This window comes from Chiloscyllium plagiosum, unplaced genomic scaffold, assembly GCF_037043375.1.
Source record: "Chiloscyllium plagiosum isolate Xiang-an unplaced genomic scaffold, Cpla_swu_hap1 HiC_scaffold_13, whole genome shotgun sequence".
NCBI classification, from domain to species: Eukaryota; Metazoa; Chordata; class Chondrichthyes; order Orectolobiformes; family Hemiscylliidae; genus Chiloscyllium; species Chiloscyllium plagiosum.
Window position 1 is genome coordinate 26,957,143 of NW_028270151.1, and position 19,941 is coordinate 26,977,083.

General features: G+C 40.7%; 1 protein-coding gene across 1 annotated transcript; it reads right to left on the minus strand.

Annotated features, from left to right (window-relative positions):
• Positions 1–996: 996 nt before the first annotated feature.
• Positions 997–18,958, minus strand: LOC122556335 (extracellular calcium-sensing receptor-like). Its single transcript, XM_043702966.2, has 6 exons — positions 18,762–18,958; positions 12,950–13,241; positions 10,057–10,893; positions 9,012–9,239; positions 5,785–5,908; positions 997–1,892 (listed from the first exon to the last, which is right to left on the minus strand). Exons 1-6 carry the CDS (start codon positions 18,956–18,958, stop codon positions 997–999), a joined length of 2,574 nt encoding a protein of 857 aa, XP_043558901.2.
• Between the last annotated feature and the right edge of the window lie 983 nt (positions 18,959–19,941).

Genomic DNA, 19,941 nt, shown 5'->3' on the forward strand with positions numbered 1-19,941 from the left:
CACCTGCAACAATGAACTCCTGAGAAAGAGTGCAAATAGGAGGATGGATGATGGGTTCTAACGAGGAGATATTGAGGAGGACGTGTGGAAGGTTGGATATGGCACTGAAGGCGGTAAAACTGACGTTGTGCTGTTCTTTTCACTGAACAATAACCCATTTTAAATTGTTACACAAGGCACAAGTGCAACATAGAATCACAATTCCACGAAGCACAGGTGAATTGAACTGAAGATAGAAAATAATGGAGAATGGAGGAAAGTCCTTGATGGCCCACTCATTCTAAATGTTTCAGCTGTTCAGCTATTTCAGGATGCAAGCAAATTAAGCAGGATGCCCAGTGATTTTGCACACCACGTCTCATTTGCCTTATGTAAATGGCGCCAGATATTTCCGGCTAAAAACAATAAAGCAAGAGCATGACCTGAAAATTGAAGTTTAATAAATTCAACACAGTACTAAATGAACGACTTGTTTAGCATTGGAAAAGTTTGGAAGATTTGCAAATGACCTCTGGGAAGGAGGGATCTATTTCAAGGAAGGACGATCGAAATTTAGGTCACTGGCCAAGAACAAATTTACAGCGCCCCTGGCTCCCTGGTGAATTGAATATCCATTACACTGATTTCCATTTCTATTAATTTGGATGACAATTTAGCAGATTCAGCAAGAGTTGGAGTTTGCTTCGCCATTATTTTCGAGGTCGCAACCTCGATATTTAGTTTACTTTTCCGGGCAGTTCAAGTTTGGTTTTCCTGTGATAAATACAACGTATTTAAGTGAACATTAGGTGAGCGTGACAATGACGTAATAGACTTGCGACTTGCAAAGATCTCCAAAACCAGTCATTCCCGAGGTAGGCAATCTCATTGTCTGTAGCTCCTAAAAGTTTAACATCAGTATGATTGGGATTTATCTCAACAACTACACACGCCCTCTATTTCTGAGGATGTTTTAGTTGGCCTAAATGTTTGAACTTATTTGATTCTAAGTCTATTTTACTTGGCGGTCAAGTGTTTTCTCGTGTTTTCTTCTGGTTTTAATAAGATAATGTAACATTTTGGAGCAAATATACAGATTAGCAGCCCAAAGCTCGATGTTAAAATTGCAAACACTTCCACCGCTACCGTATATTTTCCATGAGTGCTTACATAAGCAGGGATAAAAGTTAACCACACTGCAAAGAAAGTGAGCATGCTAAAAGTTATAAACTTAGCTTCATTAAATTTGTCTGGTAACGCTCGGGCCAAGAAAGCTAAAATTAAACAAAAACCAGCCAAGAGCCCGATGTAACCAAAAACACAGCAGAAAGCAATTGAAGATCCCAAACTACATTCAAGAATAACCTTTGCACTTTGATACCTGGTGTTTTTAGCTGGCACTGGAGGAGAGATCACCAACCACAGCACACATATTATCAGTTGAATTAATGTAGAAAGAAAAACTATTGATCTTTGTTGTTTGGGTCCGAACCATTTCATCACATCATTGCCCGGAAGGGTTGATTTAAATGCCATAAGGACTACCAGGGTTTTACTCATAATACACGAAATACATAGAGAAAAGCTGATTCCAAACACAGTATGCCGCACCATACATGACCATGGTGATGGCTGTCCAATGAATGCAATGGAGCACAGAAAGCATAGTATCAATGACATTAGTAGAACGAAACTTAGTTCCAAATTGTTGGCCTTTACAATGGGAGTATTTATGAAATGCAAGAATACAGCTGCAACGGCCACTGTGATACAAGCTCCAAGCAGTGAAGTCACAGTCAGTGCTATTCCAATTCCATCCTGAAAGGAAACATATTCATTTTTCTTTGGAATGCATTCATTTCTATTGTCGTTTGACCAGTAATCGAATGAACACTTCAAGCATTCAATAGAATCTGTAGAGAGTGATAAATAAAGAAAATTAGAACGTTTGTTTCTTTTTCAATTATTCACATAACTGTGTTGCAAGACAGCAATCAGTCTAAAAATAGAAAGCTAGCGCATTCACCACAAATTCGAGACACGTCAACTTTTCCTTGAAGTGCCTTTGAAAACAGAGATCGGGCAGGTTTAATGATCTCACGATTTGTTACCTCCAATTTTGTGCCTGATAATCCCTAATAGTTCAACGATTTACGTATACAGCAAGGACTATATCAGACTCTGGTCGGGAATATTACGAGCAATTTTGGGCCCCATATCTAAGAAGGGATATACTGGCCTGTGAAAGGGTCCAAAGGAGGTTCACAAGAATGATCCCGGGAATGATGGGTTTGCTATATGAGGAGCGTTTGAGGACTCGAGGTCTGCACTCAGTGGGGTTTAGAAGGATGAGGTGTATGGATCTCGCCGGAACATACCGAATGCCAAACGACCTAGATAGAATGGACGTTGAGAAGATATTTCCACTCGTAGGAGAGCTTCAGTAAAGGACAACCGTTTAGAAAAAAGTTGAGGAAATCTCCCCACGAGTATATTAGTCTTCTTCCAATTCATGTGCAATCCATTCTTCTTATATAGGTCTTTTCATCCCAGAAGAGCTTCCAATGATCCCAAAGTGTGAATCCTTCTTTACTGCACCAACTTCTCAGCCACACATTGATCTGTTCTATCTTCCTTTTCCTACCCTCACTAGTTCGTGGCACCAGGAGTAATCCAGATATTACTACCCTCGAGGTCCTACTTTTTAAATTCCTGCCTAACTTGCTATATTCTCTCCCCAGAAACTCTCCCTTTTCTCTTCCTATGTCATACAATGCATACAATGCATACAATGTTCTCCAGCTGATCCCTCCCATTTTGAGAATATTCTGCACCCTCTCCAAGTTATCCTTGACACCGGCACCAGGGAGGCAACACACCATTCTGGTGTCTCATTGCCAACTGCAGAAACGTCTGTCTGTGTCCCTAACGAGAGAATTCCCTATGACAATCGACGGCTTGGAACTTGATGACCCCTCATTACATTACAGCCAGTCTTTATACAAGAAAGCTGGCTGTCCCCTGAGTCTGCATTGTTTCTACATTTTCCAAAGCAACTGAGATGGAATTAGCCACAGGACAGTCCTGTAATACCTACCTCCCTTCCTTTCCTGGAGGTAAGCCATCTGCTTGAGTGCATTTGTGGTTTTTCTACCACCCTGCAATTGCCATCCATCTCACACACTCGCTCCTGTAAATTCCTCATTACCCCTAACTACTGCTCCAACCAATCCATATGATCCAGTAGGATTTGCAATCGAACACACTTTCTGCATACATAATCATCATAACATGGAAACTCTTCTTAACTGCCCACATCCAACAGGAAAAGCACATCATTCGACGAAAGACCATCTTTTCATCTTAACAATCTACAGACCCAAAAAAAGCATAGTCCTGTTGTTCCAAAACCACTGCTCCAGGCTCACTTAGTACCTATGTTTTATATTGTTAAAATTTAATCAAGAGACAGATCTCAATAAAAACATATAATCAAAAATGAACCGATTCTACTCACTATGCAATGACACCATAAAACTAGCCAATTAGATTCTCCACTGCTGTGAGCACCCCCTTGCCGGTTTCTCAGACAGCTGTGCTGGTATACTTCTCCATTTGGTTCACTTCCCATGTCATCTGCTTCGCTAGATTAGTTTTGACTCGACAAAACGTTGCAGCATATTCCTCCTGATATCCCAGAGATAATATAATCGAAACTTCAAACACACCTCATACTCCTGGTTTGAATAAACTACAGATGCTTCTGCTTATTGCTGACCAGGTTGTAATCAGCATAATGCTGCGAATAGTGAGAACGGTTACCAGAGTGACAGCAGATAGAGTCTCGGTTTTGAAACACCTTCATTGCCACCAGATATCTGTTTCTGGTTTATATTAATTTAGTTGATCTTAGGTTGCATGACGACAGGCAGTTTATCGTGTATATACCACCAGAGAAGGTGTAATCACCAAGTTTCTAACTAAATAACGGTGATGTCTGATATCTCCATGCCTGATAACGATATTACACATATTTAGGGAGAAGTGAGAGAGATTTTGGGCGACATAGTTAAGCGTTGATGTCTTGGTACATGTTCAACCTGCGCCAAAAATATGTGACTACAGCCCCATGGAATTCAGATCATTGCCAGAATAGTTAGAACCCACTGGTAACATGGATTTGTACACCGCCTCTCAGCTCTTGTGAATTTGTGAAGTATATCCCAGTGAATAAACTATTTTTGAAGTGTAGTTCTTGCAGTTGTGACCTCACCCACTCCTCAATTTCTCTCTCCCTCCCACCTTGTGCTTTATGTCAGGCCAGTTGCTTTTATAGGCAGACAAGGTCTTATTTCAATACCACTTCTTCACGGTACATTTTTATGCCTTTGTATAACCCTGAAGACTCTGCTTATATTCTCTTCTCATAGGCTGAAGTCGGCTTACATCCATAGATTTTGCAATCTGGTGGAGGAGTGAGCCATTGCTCAGATCAATAGTTTGAATTTTCATTAGTTTCATATACTTATGCCTACGTAAAGATTTAGGAATCGACTCTACTGGAGATTGTCATAACAATTCTGTGTAATTAAAATCTGTTAAAATAGTTTAAAAAGAAATCCCTGAAATTAGACACGAGATTCGATGAGGCTGTCAGAAATAGAAATGTCAAGGAATGGAGATGGAATGCTCAACCAACTGATCATTATTCCTAAACTCAACTACTGTTGAAATGCCCTCAATCGATTGTTCCTTGAGCGAACAAAGCCAAATCTCACTGTTTCAAACTCATGGCTAGTACAATTCTCGACTGGAAGAAACTTTAATGAGAGTCTTGTGTCACGTCCGTGAAGATAACTGGTGAACATTCGAAGGCAACAAAAATGTTATGGAAATTCGAAGCAGCAAAAAGACCTTACAACCATTGATATTTTCCTAAAGCACCTTTGGAACCATTACTACTGTTTTTCTTTTCAAATTGATTTAGAGACAGAAAAAAACTGCAGACGCTGGAATCCAAGATAAACGAGCAGGAGGCTGGAAGAACACGTTTCAAATAACCTCCCTTCCCAACCCGCGACTCCTTTCCCAGCCCATTCCCCTCCCTTCGATTCCTCTGATGGAACTTTCCTTCCAACTACCAACCGGATTCATTCCTCCCATCGACCGACGAGGTCGTACCGTCTAACTGCGTTTACCTATTCCTACCTCATCACCCGCCCCTCCCACCCCGCCCATTATCTGCAGCTCCTCTTACACCCACTCCCAGCTCTGAAGAAGGATTACACCCGAAACCTTGACTTCACCGCCTGATGCTTCTTGGCTTGCTGTGTTCTTCCAGCCTCCTGCTTGTTTATCTTTCAAATTTATGATCGTAGTCATTGGACTGCAAAGTTGTCATAGTTAATCAGATGACCTGTCCCAATCTTCCATTACGGAAAATGAAGCTCAAAATATCTAAGTCCTCGTTCACAAATCCTAGTTAAGTCGTAATCTTAATGCTAAAGAGGCATTTTTTCCTGCTTTATCGTCAAGGGGTTGAAATTGAATATTCAGTCAAAATTGCAAGTGATTTGCATTTGATTCAAATTTATGTCATTTCAGATCTATAGTACAACACGATTCACATCAGCCTGAAATCTTGAACTAAACGCCAACATATTCAAACATTTAATCTATTGCAGGGTGCATTTATGGCGCATAGCTGCTTCGCTGATGCTGAACAATTTTAAAAGATACGATCCTTATCGCTCATGCAAAATGTTTAATACTGTAGAATAAGGAGATCTGGTAAACAATGCATACCTGTTTTATTACTAATTTCCCCATCAGCACATGGTAAACAATCAAAGCAGCAAATAGGCTCACCCCTTCGAGTTGCTTTTCTTGTACCTGTTGGGCAGTTGTCATTACAGACTGACACTGGTACCTGCAGAGGAGTGAAACTGCAGTTATTGTTGTTTTGTTGCTGGTCAAAGTATCAATGGTTGTTTCAAAATTATTTCATTATGATTTTCGTTGGTTATATTACCCGGAGCATCGGAGGCTGAGGTGCATCGAAGTTATAAAATCATGAGAGGGTGAATAGTCAAAGTGTTTTCTCAGGCTAGGTGAGTTTAAAACTAGTGAGCATAGGTATAAGGTGAGAAGGGAAAGATTCAAAAGAGACGTAAGAGATAACTTTTTCATACAGAGTGTGGAATGAGCTGCCAGAGGAAGTTGTAGAGGCGGGTAAAATTACAACATTTAAAAGATATTTGGATGTGTATGTGAATAGAAATGGTTTAGATAGATATGGGCCAAATCCTGACAAAGGGGCCCAATGGACGTGTTGACCGACAGATCTGTTTCAATGCTATGCATCTCTTTAACTGTACGGCATAAACTCTCTGTAGAAGATGGATCCCAATGAATAGTTCTGACACAAATTAAATAACTCTTGTGGTCGGATTCTATATTGTCTTCTGAAAAATATAGATCAAGTATATAATTGACCATTTAATTACTGGAGACCGCGTTCAAATTTGTATAGTGAAAGGTGGAGTAGTGGAAGTAGAGAAACGTAATGCAACACTCCAACTTCTGTTGTAATAATGCATTGATCAACACCTTGTAATTGCTGTGCTAGAGATTTTGTTCACTCCAACACCCGAAACTTTGAAGGACGTTGCAAAGCAGAAATGACTTGGTTGCAATTCATGGTCATCCTGGGAGGATGACTTGAAAACCAGTTTGAATAACACACGATAAATGATCCTTTGTTTTATATAGAGTTTGATGTTTCAGTAGTATGTCATGGAGTATTAATATCAGTATCAGATGTGTTAGTTATATTTGTGTGACTGAACATTCTATATATTTGCAGGTTCTCACCAAAGTTTTAACCATGCTAATACAAAAGTAGACTATTACACCTAATGCCAAGATAGGTCACAGAAAGAGACGGTTTTCAAATCGCAGTTCTGCATTTTTTCCATCCAAAAACATGGACTGACGAGAAATCCGGTACTGACGTCACGAATACGTTAATATTACTAATTGCCTTCTCGGGGATCATTGAGTGCTATTCTTTTTCTATTGAAAACAAATGTCAGTCATTATAACGACTACAGTGAAATGGCTGCAAATTCCCTGGCAAAATGGTGCAAAAAGAACTGCTACCATTTTTGTGGAGTCCAACTCCAATATTAATGTAGGAGATCCGAAAACTTGAAAAACGTTTGGCCTCTTTTCTGAGAAATCAAGCTAATAGAGCACGAGTAGTTAGTAGCTATTATGAAAGAACTGAATCCAAACGAATATTCAGTTTTTTTCAAAGAGCCTAAAATTATTAGAGGTCATAATTAGAGGTCAAATTATTAGAAGGAATTCAATGTAAGAAAAAAAATTAAGAGTGAATTGTCATGTAATACATTTTGCTTCCAGCTTAGTATGTGCGTGAAGTTCAGAGGACGCGAAGAAGCCATAGAGTAGAACCTTACAGGATTAGAGGAATTTCCTTTCTTAATACTAAGGTAAGGATTAGTGAATTTAACGGGATCTCAAGTAAAATATGTTGAAGAAATTGCGCATAATATATTCCTGAGGGGTTAGGGATGGGCGTTTAGAAGCTAGATTGTTGTCTAGATAATTGATTGAAAGATGATAATCAAAAATAAAAACGTTAAGAGAAGAAAAACAAAGAACTGCGGATACTGGAAATCAGAAATTGCTGGGAAATCTCAGCATCCTGGCATCATGTGACCATTCTTCAGAACTTAAAGAACATAAATTTTGGGTAGTATTTGATTTTGAAATTAAAGTCTTTTTAAAATTCATTCATAGGATGAGGGTATCACTGGCCAGGCTGCCTTTAGTGCTCATTCTTAATTTCCCAGAGGACGGATAGCGGTCAAACACATTGCTGTGGGTCTGGAGTCTCATATAGATTAGACAAGGCGGTGGCTTTCTTGTCAAAAGGCCTTCAGCAAACGAGATGGGCTTTTCTCGCACAACGGATTCATGGTCATCAATACACTCTTCCACCTCAGGTATCCATTGAACCGAGTTACTCTACTGGGATTCGAACGCAGGTACCCAGAACGTCAGCTGGATGCCTGTATTAACAGACAAACGTTAACACCACTAGGCCATTGCCTCACCAGTGGTTTTGCGAATTATCATATTACTTTCTATACAATTCATATGTTGGTTGGTGCAAAAAGAAAGGCTCATTGCTGCAAAATAATTTGTTTTCTAAGGTTGATGCCAGAACACCATTCTGGGACAGATTGCAAGTTGCATTTCCCATTGGAGAGGCAACATATCACTCACGATTATTCATGTTTTGGAATGTTGCGTGCAATTCTGGTCTCCTTCCTATCAGAAGGGTGTTGTGAAATTTGAAAGCGTTCAGGAAAGATTTACAAGGATGTTGCCAAGATTAGAGGGTTTGAGCTATATGGAGAGGCTGAATAGGCTGGGGCCATTTTCCCTGGAGCGTCGGACGCTGAAGTGACCTTATCGAGGCTTATAAATCATGAGAGGCATGGATAGGATAAATAGAGTAGTTTTTTTTTCCCTGGGGTGAGGGAGTCCAGAACTAGAGTGCGTAGATTTGATTTGAGAGGGGAAAGAAATGAAAGGGGAAACTTTTTCATACAGAGGGTGGCGTGTGTAAGAATTGAGCTACCAGAGGAAGTGGTGGAGGCTGGTACAATTACAGCATTTAAAAGGCATCTGGATTGGTATATGAATACGAAGGGTTCCGAGTGTTATGCGCCAAATGCTGGCAAATGGGACTAGGTTAGGTTCGACTATCTGGTCAGCATAGACAAAGGGTCCGTTTCCATGCTGTACATTTATACGACTCTGCGTCGATGTTGGTGACTGCGATGATAATTGTCTAATTCAGCACTACTAAATCCATTGCTATCAATGGAATGAAGCAAAATTCACGTTATCTCATTCGTTTCACTAAAGTGATCAGAATATTCTGAAGATTTAAGAAAGTAGCAAAACCCTTTATGCTTGTATCTTCAGAAGAGACTTACCAAACTTTGATGTCCATGCCAGACGATGATGCGTTCATCCAACACAAGCTTTTCTCCTTCTGGTAGCGCTGCATCATAAAAACCAACCTTTACAAACTTAACGGATCCATCAGCACTCCTCTGCCAGTTTATCAGGTCATATGAAGCTATTGGATCTCCATTACTGTCAAAGCTTACTTCTTCACCAAATTTATTCATAAACTTCACTTCTTTCAGATAATGCAAAAGCTTAATAAAGACAAAACATTAAATATTTTGAATTATGTAATTCAAGTATGCATCAGTCGGACAAGGCTATGTCCTAATGGTGATATCATTGGACTGCTTTACAGAATACTGGGCAAATGTTCGTGGACATGGATTGGCATCATGCTATTGCTTGTTATGACATTAGAAATAAGTTTCTTTTTAAAGAAAAATTCCCGACTCCAGAGCTTTTTGAACACTAACCAGGTGTTAATTTTCCAAAAACTTTATTTGTTCCATTAACCTTCACCTGGTCTGATCTACACTTGACTCCAAATCCACAAATTTGTGGTGGTTTCTAAATTGTTCTCTTGTGTTGTCATAAATAGTATGTAAAGGGCGTGTGCTGCAGCGTATACCGTTTTGTAAACATTGTATGAAACCCTTAACCAGCGGTACCACATAATCCATGGACAAATAATGAATATTGTATACATACAAATGGAAGAATTATTCCAGCTACTGATACGACTTGTTGGTGAAAATTTCATATTTGGTATATTATCTTGGAAAAAAATCTAAAAGAAATGTATTAATTAATAAGATTAACACTGCAGCAGATGACATCTTCAGTTATCGTTTCTAATGGCGCAGATATAATGCTCGATTAAACACATGCCAAAAAGGGAAAGAACGCTTACAGAAAAAAAAGCTAGAAAGTAGATTTGAGGATTATCAAATAAACCATCATTTCATTGAATGGCAGAGCAGACTCGATGGGAGTTTGTACTCCAGAACTAGAACCTTTGGCAGATTTGGTTTTGCTTATTCTTAGAATGAAGTACGAAATGCCTCTTACCTGCCATGGTATGATATTTGATCTTTGTCCACAGGATTTGTTTATAAAAGGGCCTGTTCCATTTATGCAGGATTGTAAATTATGAAGGGCGTATGCTACAGCATAAACCGCTTTGTAAACATTGTATGAAATCCTTAATTGTGACACATCAGTGTAGACGTTCTGAGTTAAGTTCAAGTCCTCTGTTCCGGTGCACAGTTTGGTAGAAAATTGCGACTCATTTTGTGCTGAGGTTCTGTCACTTGGCCTTATTTTGCAACCGAAAACCTCTTCCCAAAATTCCTGTACAAACGGATTGTCTGGTGATGTAGAAGGATGAAAGTTAACTAAAAATTCTCTAAGTCCTGGAATCTCCGCTTTCCTGATTCCAAAACCAATTGTACCAGTCAAAATGTCCTGACTTTCCTTTGTCCAAATCAGGGACGAGGTAACCCAGGCTTCACTTGCTACCAACTGCAAGTTTGTGATGTTTCGTTTTCTGAGTTCTTTAATTAAAGCGAAAGTGTCGCTTTCTCCACAAACTAATATGATCACTTTTGCAGAGGATTGTCTGATCGTATCTACAATCTTTGACATTCTGTCACTGGCTCCACCCGAAGAGATGAATTCTGTATAGGCAATGCAGACATTAGAGTTCCAGATTTCCTCAGCGAATGATTGAATAGCAAACCGGCCGTAATCGCTGTCAACCGCAACAACACCAATCCAGTTCCATTTGAAATAATTTACGAGTCTCAGCAAGGCTTTGATTTGAACGGCGTCACTGGGTACTGTTCTGAAAAATGTTGGGAAGTTTTTTCTGTCGCTCAGACAGGCACAGGAAGCAAAGTAACTGATCTGCAACGGAAATAGGCATGATATTACTTCAGCAAGGAAGATATTGTCGACGTTTTATTCAAAATCGCCACTAGAACCAAATTTAAACAAACAAAACAGCGACATTGGGCACCAATTCTTCCTCCATCGTGCTATCAGGCAGTGAATTCCTCATCATCGGGTGCTTACAGAAGACATTGATTTCCTCACGTGGTCTCCGTTATTTTTCTATCTGCCTCAAATCTATCTCACTTTATTCTTGAGACTTCCGCCAATGGGACCAACCTCTCGCTTTCTCTTCTATCCAGAGTCCTTGTCATTCCAAAAGCATCCCAAGTGTCTTCTCTCAGCCTTTGCTCCTCTAAATAAGGCAATCATAGTTTCCTGAGTCTATTCACGCAACTGAAGCCTTCAATCCATTCCGTTAAATGGCCTCGTAACTTCGACAATGCCGCTCTTGCCCACTCCCACTCCTAAAGTCTGGTATCCAAGATCGGACACAATTCTCCAGTTGAGGCTGAATCAGTGCTTATAAACATTGCTTTTGGACTCTATGTTTCTACTTACAAAGCCTGGGATCCCATATGCCACATTAACCGGTTTTCAAAACCTCTCGTGGTAAACCAGGGATTTGTGCAGGTATGCCCCATTCATATTAAGTTGTTGGAGTAGAATTTCAGATATTATATGAGAGAGAGGAATTTGAGCTCATTAATAAAGTCAGGACGATCTCCCAGAATACAATTTCAAGAACAATTGAATCTGCTGAAAAACCTCAGCAGCTATGGCAGCACAAAGCAGAGTTAATGCTTAGAACCCGGCGGGTTTTCGTCGGAACGCCATTTCGAGCAATGTTCTATTTCCTTTATGCTGCGCAATAACCACATACACTACACTATTTCATTTTACACAGGGATAAGCATTTTTTTTAAAGTTTAGGTATTAGAGGCAATGTCAATAAAACCGGCGCAAAGCTGGTGTAAGTGACTTTTTTGAAAATTAGATCCTGAATTATCTTGGTTGCTAGCTGCAATGTTGACAATTTTTGGTGATTAAACCGTAGTTATCCCTGATTCCAAGAATGGTGACTGGAGGTGACAGTCCCCACTAAAATAAACGGCTCTTCATTGTGTTCTCGTTCAATCACGTGTTGACCAAAGTAGGAAACCGCCTTCGTCTACTCATATTAATTATTCCAGGAATTCAGCAGGATCAAGGAAGGCGGAAGGGACATCCAGAGGTTGGCTGGCATGGCACTATTCGAAAAATGGACGGAGAGATTTGGACGCAACATCACATGCTCCTAATGATAGTAATGGAGATCAAATATCAACAGGTAGGGGTGACCAGAGAAAGTGAAACATAAATTGAAATGCAGATTCAATTGATTAGGCCACACTTTTATTATTATGCGGAGCTGTGATATTTCACTGTAGCGATGACATGCGAGGTATGTCGGAACTACGGCAAGGGTTCCTCAAAATGAACTAGAATTAATAGACAGGTAGTCTTTCTATTAACAAATGGTCTCACCAAAGTTTTCGCATTGTAAATGTCTTGGAGGTCAAAGGATAAATAACGAAACATTGACGAGATTAGTTGGCAGAATCGTGGCAATGTAACTCAGATCCAAACCGAACATGGGGGGCGTGGGGAGGGAGGAACGAAAATAACTGCAGATGCTGTAAATCAAATACAAAAATAGAATTGCTCGAAAAGCTCAGCAGGTCTGGCAGCATCTGTGGAGAGAAATTGGAATTAACGCTTCGGATCGAGTAACCCTTTCTCAGAACTAATGGTTGCAATTTTGTTTTAATTTCTAAAGCGGAAAAAAAGGATGTGCGGATGTTAAACGGTCCCTTTCTTTATTTGCCTGAGGTTTGTTACTGTAAGATATGTTCCATAAATTCAGTATTGATGAAAATACAGCAATTAAATGACAACACGGAATTTTAACAATACGATAATTGGGTAGTGAAACAATACAGTAAGTTGGATTTGAATATTTAAAACAAAGATGAGTTAAAGAATCAACATCAGCAACGGTCCAGTGTACGGAAATTTCCCTGAATCTTACCAAAGGAATGTCAAAGAGCTCCAAAATTCTTGAAACTGCGGCAGATCGTGAAGATCCCGCATCTCCGATTATAATAGGCACGGAAGAAAAACCAGAACAGATTGCGTGTGAAGATGCTCGTTCACCTCCATTCAATATCTCGAAAGCTCCTTTAAGTGCTTCGGAGGAGACGTCACAACTATCCACAATCTTATAACCTAACGTAGTGTTCGGAAGAAGATCTGGGTCCCTATTTATTTCGTCAATGGTGAAGATCATAGTTTGGACCCAGCGCAAACCACGGAGATTGAACCTAGAACGCAGAATTACATTCCCTAAGACTGAAGTATAAATCAATTGCTTTCGTTGACAGTGTTTTAAAACGGAGCCATTTATACGAGTCGAAATCTATTGCAAAAGAGAGCAGGTTTCAGATGGGTACGAGAACTTTTTGAATGTTAATGAAACTTTTTAAAAATTATTTTGAGATCTCCAGCAAGATCATGAGCGAAGTCCTATTATAATTCAAGGTGGATATTCAAAATGAATTTATTTAACTTCAAATCCATATTCCAAACAGGTATGGTGTTTAAATATAAGTTAATCATGGACGTTTGCACTCAGAATTAAGATGCTATCAAAACATAAATAGAAATATCAGATGCTAGGACACGTGGAACAATGATACAAAATGATTCAGTTTTGCTTTTTGCATTTTGGAAAATAAACGCATCCAATTAGGAAAAGCAGACCTAATACCTGATCAATACTTCTTGTTTCTTCTCAGCTATTCCGTGAGTCGACGCTGGAAATGCCCTGAAGCTTCTCCCAACCATCTGGAATTAACTTCCCAGGAAGCCGGTTGAGGGTGCTCAGTAGGGTAACGTGCTTCCCGGGGAATTTTGCCATTATTGCGCAGATCACTGGGCTAAACCACGCAAGCAATTTTTATTTATTAGATTCCATTTGATGTCAACATTGTCGTCATTTAAGGTTCTGCATTAAATAATATTCCAGAACGAGGTAAGTGAAATCAAACAGCCGAAATTCTAAATCCTCTCAGGCCCAGTGTTAACAAAATATATTGCTATGGCAAAAATCATTGGATCGTTTTAGCGAAGGGAAGCATTACCCTTTTTTTTGTTCAAGCAGTTGACAACGGAGTAGGTTGAAGCACCTGTTTGAGGTGCATCAGTGAAACCTTGCGATAGAATGTTTGACTATTAGAAAACTATAGCTGGAATTGCAATTTGACATTTTTGTTTTATAACTAATTTATCTGTAGTTCTAGAGAATTTGTGATTCCATTCATAATGCTGCACAAATAAAAATCATCATACTGAAAATACAGTTCAACTTCGGCGTGGCTGAAAAGCAAGCTATAGAAGGATTCTATGGACTATGGACAATAGGCCCAGATGGAAAACAAATGGGTCTCAGGTCGGATTTATCAATTCCACACTACTACCTAAAATAACCCTTGTTACTTTGCCTTATCCTTAAGAAATAGACCCATTATTACCTGTGGATGCCCAAGAAAAATGATATATACTGCTTTTAATAGCTCGCACCCCACCTCCACATCTCGAAAAAAAAGTTAAATAAAAGTTAAATAAAAATTTCGTTATCAATATCGGTGAAGGGTTGTTTTGTTCATGTTTCAGTTTCATAACGTTGTTATTCGCCACAGAGAGCAACACATTACACGCAAGAAACACAGGATTGTTGTTCTTTTTCAGTCACGCTATTGCTCAATCCGTAAACTACACACACCACTACCATTTGCTACCGATACTATCGCTGCACGGGCTCCGCCTCAAAAACAGCTTTGTTACTCTGAGCACCGTTTTGGTTTTGCATTAACACAAATCCCTCCAAGCTCCACACCAAAGACTTGAGCACAAAATGTTGTTTGATACTTGTGATCTCGGAGTGAGTGGTGTCTGTACCCTCGGAATTGACGCTAGTCGAATGAGATCAAAATCTGGAGGAAAAAGATTTCCCAGCACAATTTCTAAGCAAAGCTGCGAAGTCATGTCAAATGATGTGACCGATATTTAGCCCTGAAGCAACAGTACTAAAACAAATCAGCTAGTCATTTTCGCCGAGCTTTTTGTGGGAAATGTGTGCGCCAAAACTTTTCTCACGTTTTCTACATCAAAGCTGGGAATACACTTCCGTAGCATTTCAATGGATTTATGATCGTTTGGAGTCAGCTCTCACCTCCTCTTCCTCCACCTGCGATATGAAAGGGGCCACATAAATGTTATTTCATTCTCTTCAAACACACAATTATTACTCAAAGCGGCAAGCAGAGGCTGGTTTCTTACTCACTCTCGGCAGCGCACCTCTCCCGGTTTTGTCTGTAATGAATTATTCAGCAATGTTGTTCTAAAATGGACAATGAATAACCCACCAAGGACGACGTCCCCATCCTTCATCAATCCCCGAGTGATGAACTTATCTTGTAGTCTACAGGATGATTCACCTTCAGAACTTACTTCTTCGAAAAATATTAGCAACCAAATTCCCAATATGGTATTAAAGTGCATCGTAAAATCTCCTTAAATTCTGTCTAACAGTCATTTGAAATAATTTCTTATGTCCTTACTCAGCGAAAAAAAAGATATATATGCATGTGCATGATGGGGCTAGAATATATAGACATCAGTCTATATATATACCCAGAGAGTTGTGGTAGATTAGCTTCACTACGCTTGAAAAATAATTACATTGGGGACTTTTTTTCCAATGCCCGTAGGTAATGCAATTATACTGTGAGTTTAGCCAATTATTATTATTTAAGCATTAGAGGCAGGCATTTATTATGGTTTGCACGGAATGAATTTATACGACCATGCGGTAAATGCTGAGCAATCTTTGATTGATAATTGAAATGATAAGCAATTTGAGAATTCGTTTTCCTAACTTGCCACAGGCGAGTTTGTTTAACTTTATCATTTAAAAAAAACTCTTTCAATCACGTTGATTTCATTTCATAATATATACAGCACAGAAGAAGGCCAGTCTGTCTATTGTAAATCATTCGGCTCTCTGAACGTACAGTCAGAACTCATTCCGCTGTCCTCTCCCTTTGGCAATACAGCTCCGTATTTAATTCCGTAATCAATTCATTTTTTAAAAGGAACTATTGACTCGCCTTGCAGAAAATCATTTAGAAACTGTATTCCAACCCATAATAACAAGTTGAGTAAAAACGAAAGGTAAGTACCACTCTACCAGGGGCCTTCTTGTCAAACACATTGTAACTGTGTTCTTGGGTTATTGAAACGCCTACCTATACACATATTATTCCTGTTCATTTGCCCAAACCTTCCTCATAACTTTCACCTTCGTTCTTAATGGCCTGAAGAGTGTCTACTTTCAAAGTAAACATTCAGCCTTTCCAGTCTCCGCAAAGGGAACTTGCCATGTACTGGTAAACTTCCCATTTATCTGCTGAACTTTTCCTTCTGAGTCGTGGGTTTGAAAGGTGCTATCTGAGGATCTTTGGTGAATTTCTACAGTGCATCTTGTAGGCAGTACACACTGCTGCTACGGAGTATCAGTAGTGAAGCGAGTGGATGTTTGTGAACGTCGTGCCCATTAAGTGGGCTGCTTTGTCCTGGACTTTAATGCGTGTTGTTCAAACTTCGCCCATTCTGACAAATGGGGAATATTCATCACAATCCTGCCTTTGCCTTGTGAGCAGTGTTTGGAGAGTTAGCAACACCGATACGAACTCCTAACTTATTCTTGCAGACGTTTGTATTTGTACAATGAGTCCTGTTGAGTCTTTGGTCAATGATAATACTCCACATGTTGATCGCGGAAACTTCATTGATGATAAAACCATTGAATGTCAAGAGGCATTGGTGCGATTGTCTCTTATTGGAGATGGTCATTACCTTACTTTTGAGGGGCGTGAATGTTATTTACCACTTTTCAGCCCAAGCCTTGATATTGTCAGATCTTTGTGCAATTGAAATGGACTTCTTCAGTAACTAAGGAACTGTGAACGATGCTAAACACAGCGGAGTCATCGGCCGGCATCCCCACTTTTAACATTATGATGAAGGGAAGGTCATTGGTGAAGCAGGTGCATGTGGTTGGGCCGAGGATACTTCCCTGAGTAATTCCTGCAGAGGTGGTCTGAGGCTGGCATTACTGTCCTTCAACAAACACAAGTGTCTCTCTATATCAGGTATGACTCCAAAAAGTGGTGAGTTTGCTACTGATTGCTATTGATTCCAGTTTTGCTACGGTTCCTTGATACAGAATTCGATCAAATGCAACCTTGATGTAAAGGGTTGTCACACTCCAACTCTGGAATTCTGTTGCTTTGTCCATGGTTGTAATGAAGTCAGAAACTGAGTGGCTCTGGCAGATCCCTAACTAGATGTCAGTGAGCAGATTACTGCTGAGCTGATTCTGCTTGATAACACTGTTGATGACACCTTCCAACATTTTACTGATGATTGATAGTTGAATCATGGAGTGGTAACTGATTGGGTTGGATTTGTGTACAGGACATCCTTGGACAATTTCAAAATTGCTGAGTGGATGGGAGAAAGTGAGGGCTGCAGATGCTGGAGATCAGACATGAAAAGTGTGGTGCTGGAAAAACACAGCAGGCCAGGCAGCATCGGAGGAGCAGGAGAATTGAAGTTTTATGAATAAGCCCTTCATCAGGAATGTGGGGTTTGGGGGTGGGGGAATGTAATGGGAAGCCAATAGGTAAATGCAGGTGGAGGTGATAGTAATAAGACGGAGTAGAGGATGGAGCAGATTGGTAGGAATGAAGAGGGACAGGTAGGACTGTTCAAGATGGCAGTTTAGAGTTGGAGAGTTGGATCTGGGATGAGGTAGGGAGTGAGGAAACTGGTGAAATTGACATTGCTGTGTTGTTAAAGGGTCCCAAGGTGGAAGATGAGGCGTTCTTCCTTCAGGAGTCTGGTGGCTAGGGTCTGGTGGTGGAGGAGGCCCAGGACTTGAATGTCCTTAGTGTAGTGGGAGGGAAAGTTGAAGCAGTCAGCCACAGGGCGGTGGGGTTGTTTGGTGCATGTGTCCCAGAGATGTTCTCTGAAACATTCCATGAGTTGGCATCCGGTCTCACCAATGTAACGGAGACCACATGGCGAGCAATGGATATAGTAGATAAGGTGTTTTGATGTGCAGGAAAATTTCTGCTGGATGTAGAAGCATCCTTTGGAATCTTAGATGGAAGTGGTGGTGTGGATGCAGGTTTTACAGCTCTTGTGGAGGCAAGGGAAGGTGCCATGAATGGAGGGTGAATTGTTGGGGATTGTGGACCTAATGAGAGAGTTGCAGAGGGAATGCCCTCTGCAGAATGCTGATAGTGGTGGGGAAAGAAAGATATCTCTGGTGGTGGGGTCTGACTATAGGTAGCACAAATGTTGGAGGATGATGCATTTTATCTGGAGATTGGTGGGGTGGAAGGTGAGGACCAGGGTTTCTATCCTTGGTGCAGCTGTCAGGGTGGGGTTCAAGGGTGAAGGTATGAAAAGTGGGGGAGGTGCACAGGAGGGCATTGTTGACCACCTGGGAGGAGAAATTGCGGTCCTTGAAATAGGAGACCATCTGAGATGTTCAGGAGTGTAATTGCTCCTCCTGGGAGCAGATACTGCGGAGACAAATGGATTGTGAGTAGGGGTAGCATTTTTACAGGAGTGGGGGATGGGAGGAGGTGTAATCCGAGTAGTTGCGGGAGTCAGCAGATTTGAAGTAGATGTCTGTGTTGAGTCCATTGCCAGAAATGGAGACAGAGAGGTCCAGGAAAGGGAGGGAGGTGTCCAAGATGGTTCAGGTGAACTTGAGGTCAGGATATAAGTAATTCGTGAAGTTGATGAACTGTGCAACCTCCTCGGGGGAGCTTGAGCTGGTGCCAATACTGTCATCAATGTAGCAGAGGTAAAGGTGAGGAATGGTGCCAGTGTAACTATGAAAGATGGATTGTTCCACATATACAACAAAGACGCAGGCATAGCTGGGGTCCACGCGGGTACCCATTGTTACCCTTTGGTCTGAAGGATTCCAAGGAGAAGTTGTTGAGGGTGAGGACCGGATCAGCCAACGGAATGAGTGTGTCAGTGAAGGCATTCTGGCTGGGTCAGCGGGTGAACAAGAAACAGAGAGCTTGGAGGCCTTTGCCATGGTAGATGAATTTGTACAGGGACTGGATGTCCATGGTGAAGATGAGGCATGTGGGGGCAGGGGAAACGAAAATCATGGAGGAGCTGAAGTTCATGGGTGGTGTTCCGAATGTATTGGCGAGTTCCTGGATGGTGTCAGGATATGAGAAGATCAGTTTGGTGGAGCAGGAGCAGGAGGAGACAATGGGTCGACCGGCACAGTCATGTTTGTGAATTTTGGGTAAGAGGTAGAACTAGACAGTATGGGGTTCTGGGACTATGAGCTTGGAGGCTGTGGATGGGAGATGTGAGAATGTGGATGGTCTGGGAGATGATGGATTGTTGATGGAAGTGGGGTCATGGCCGACTGGGCGGTAGGAGCAGGTGTCTATGAATTGGTGCCCACCTTCAGTGGTATAGAGGTCGGTGTGCCAAACTATCACTGCGCCCCCCACCCTTGTCTGCTGGCTTGATGGTGAGGTTGGGGTTGTAGCAGAAGACGTGGAGGGCTGCATGTTGTGGGCATTGTTGGAAGAATGTTAGTGTTTTGATTGAATTGATAAAGGCTTACCTAGCTTATGTCCAAATCTGTTGCATTTACAAATATTCTATTTCTCGGCATGATTAATATGTCCTATCACTGTCATAGATTTGGATACCTCTATTTTCAATGTAATGTGTGGATGACCTCAAAAGAGAGGTTCAAGCCTATAAATGAAAGTTAAGATAACAAGTAGGGAACCATTTTAAAGCACACGGAAGTTTAGACAACTTAAAACAGACTTAGGTCTGTTCAGGTGGAATATCATGATACAGAAATAAAGGGGTATTTTTGTAAAGTAAGTAAAGAGGCCATAGTCC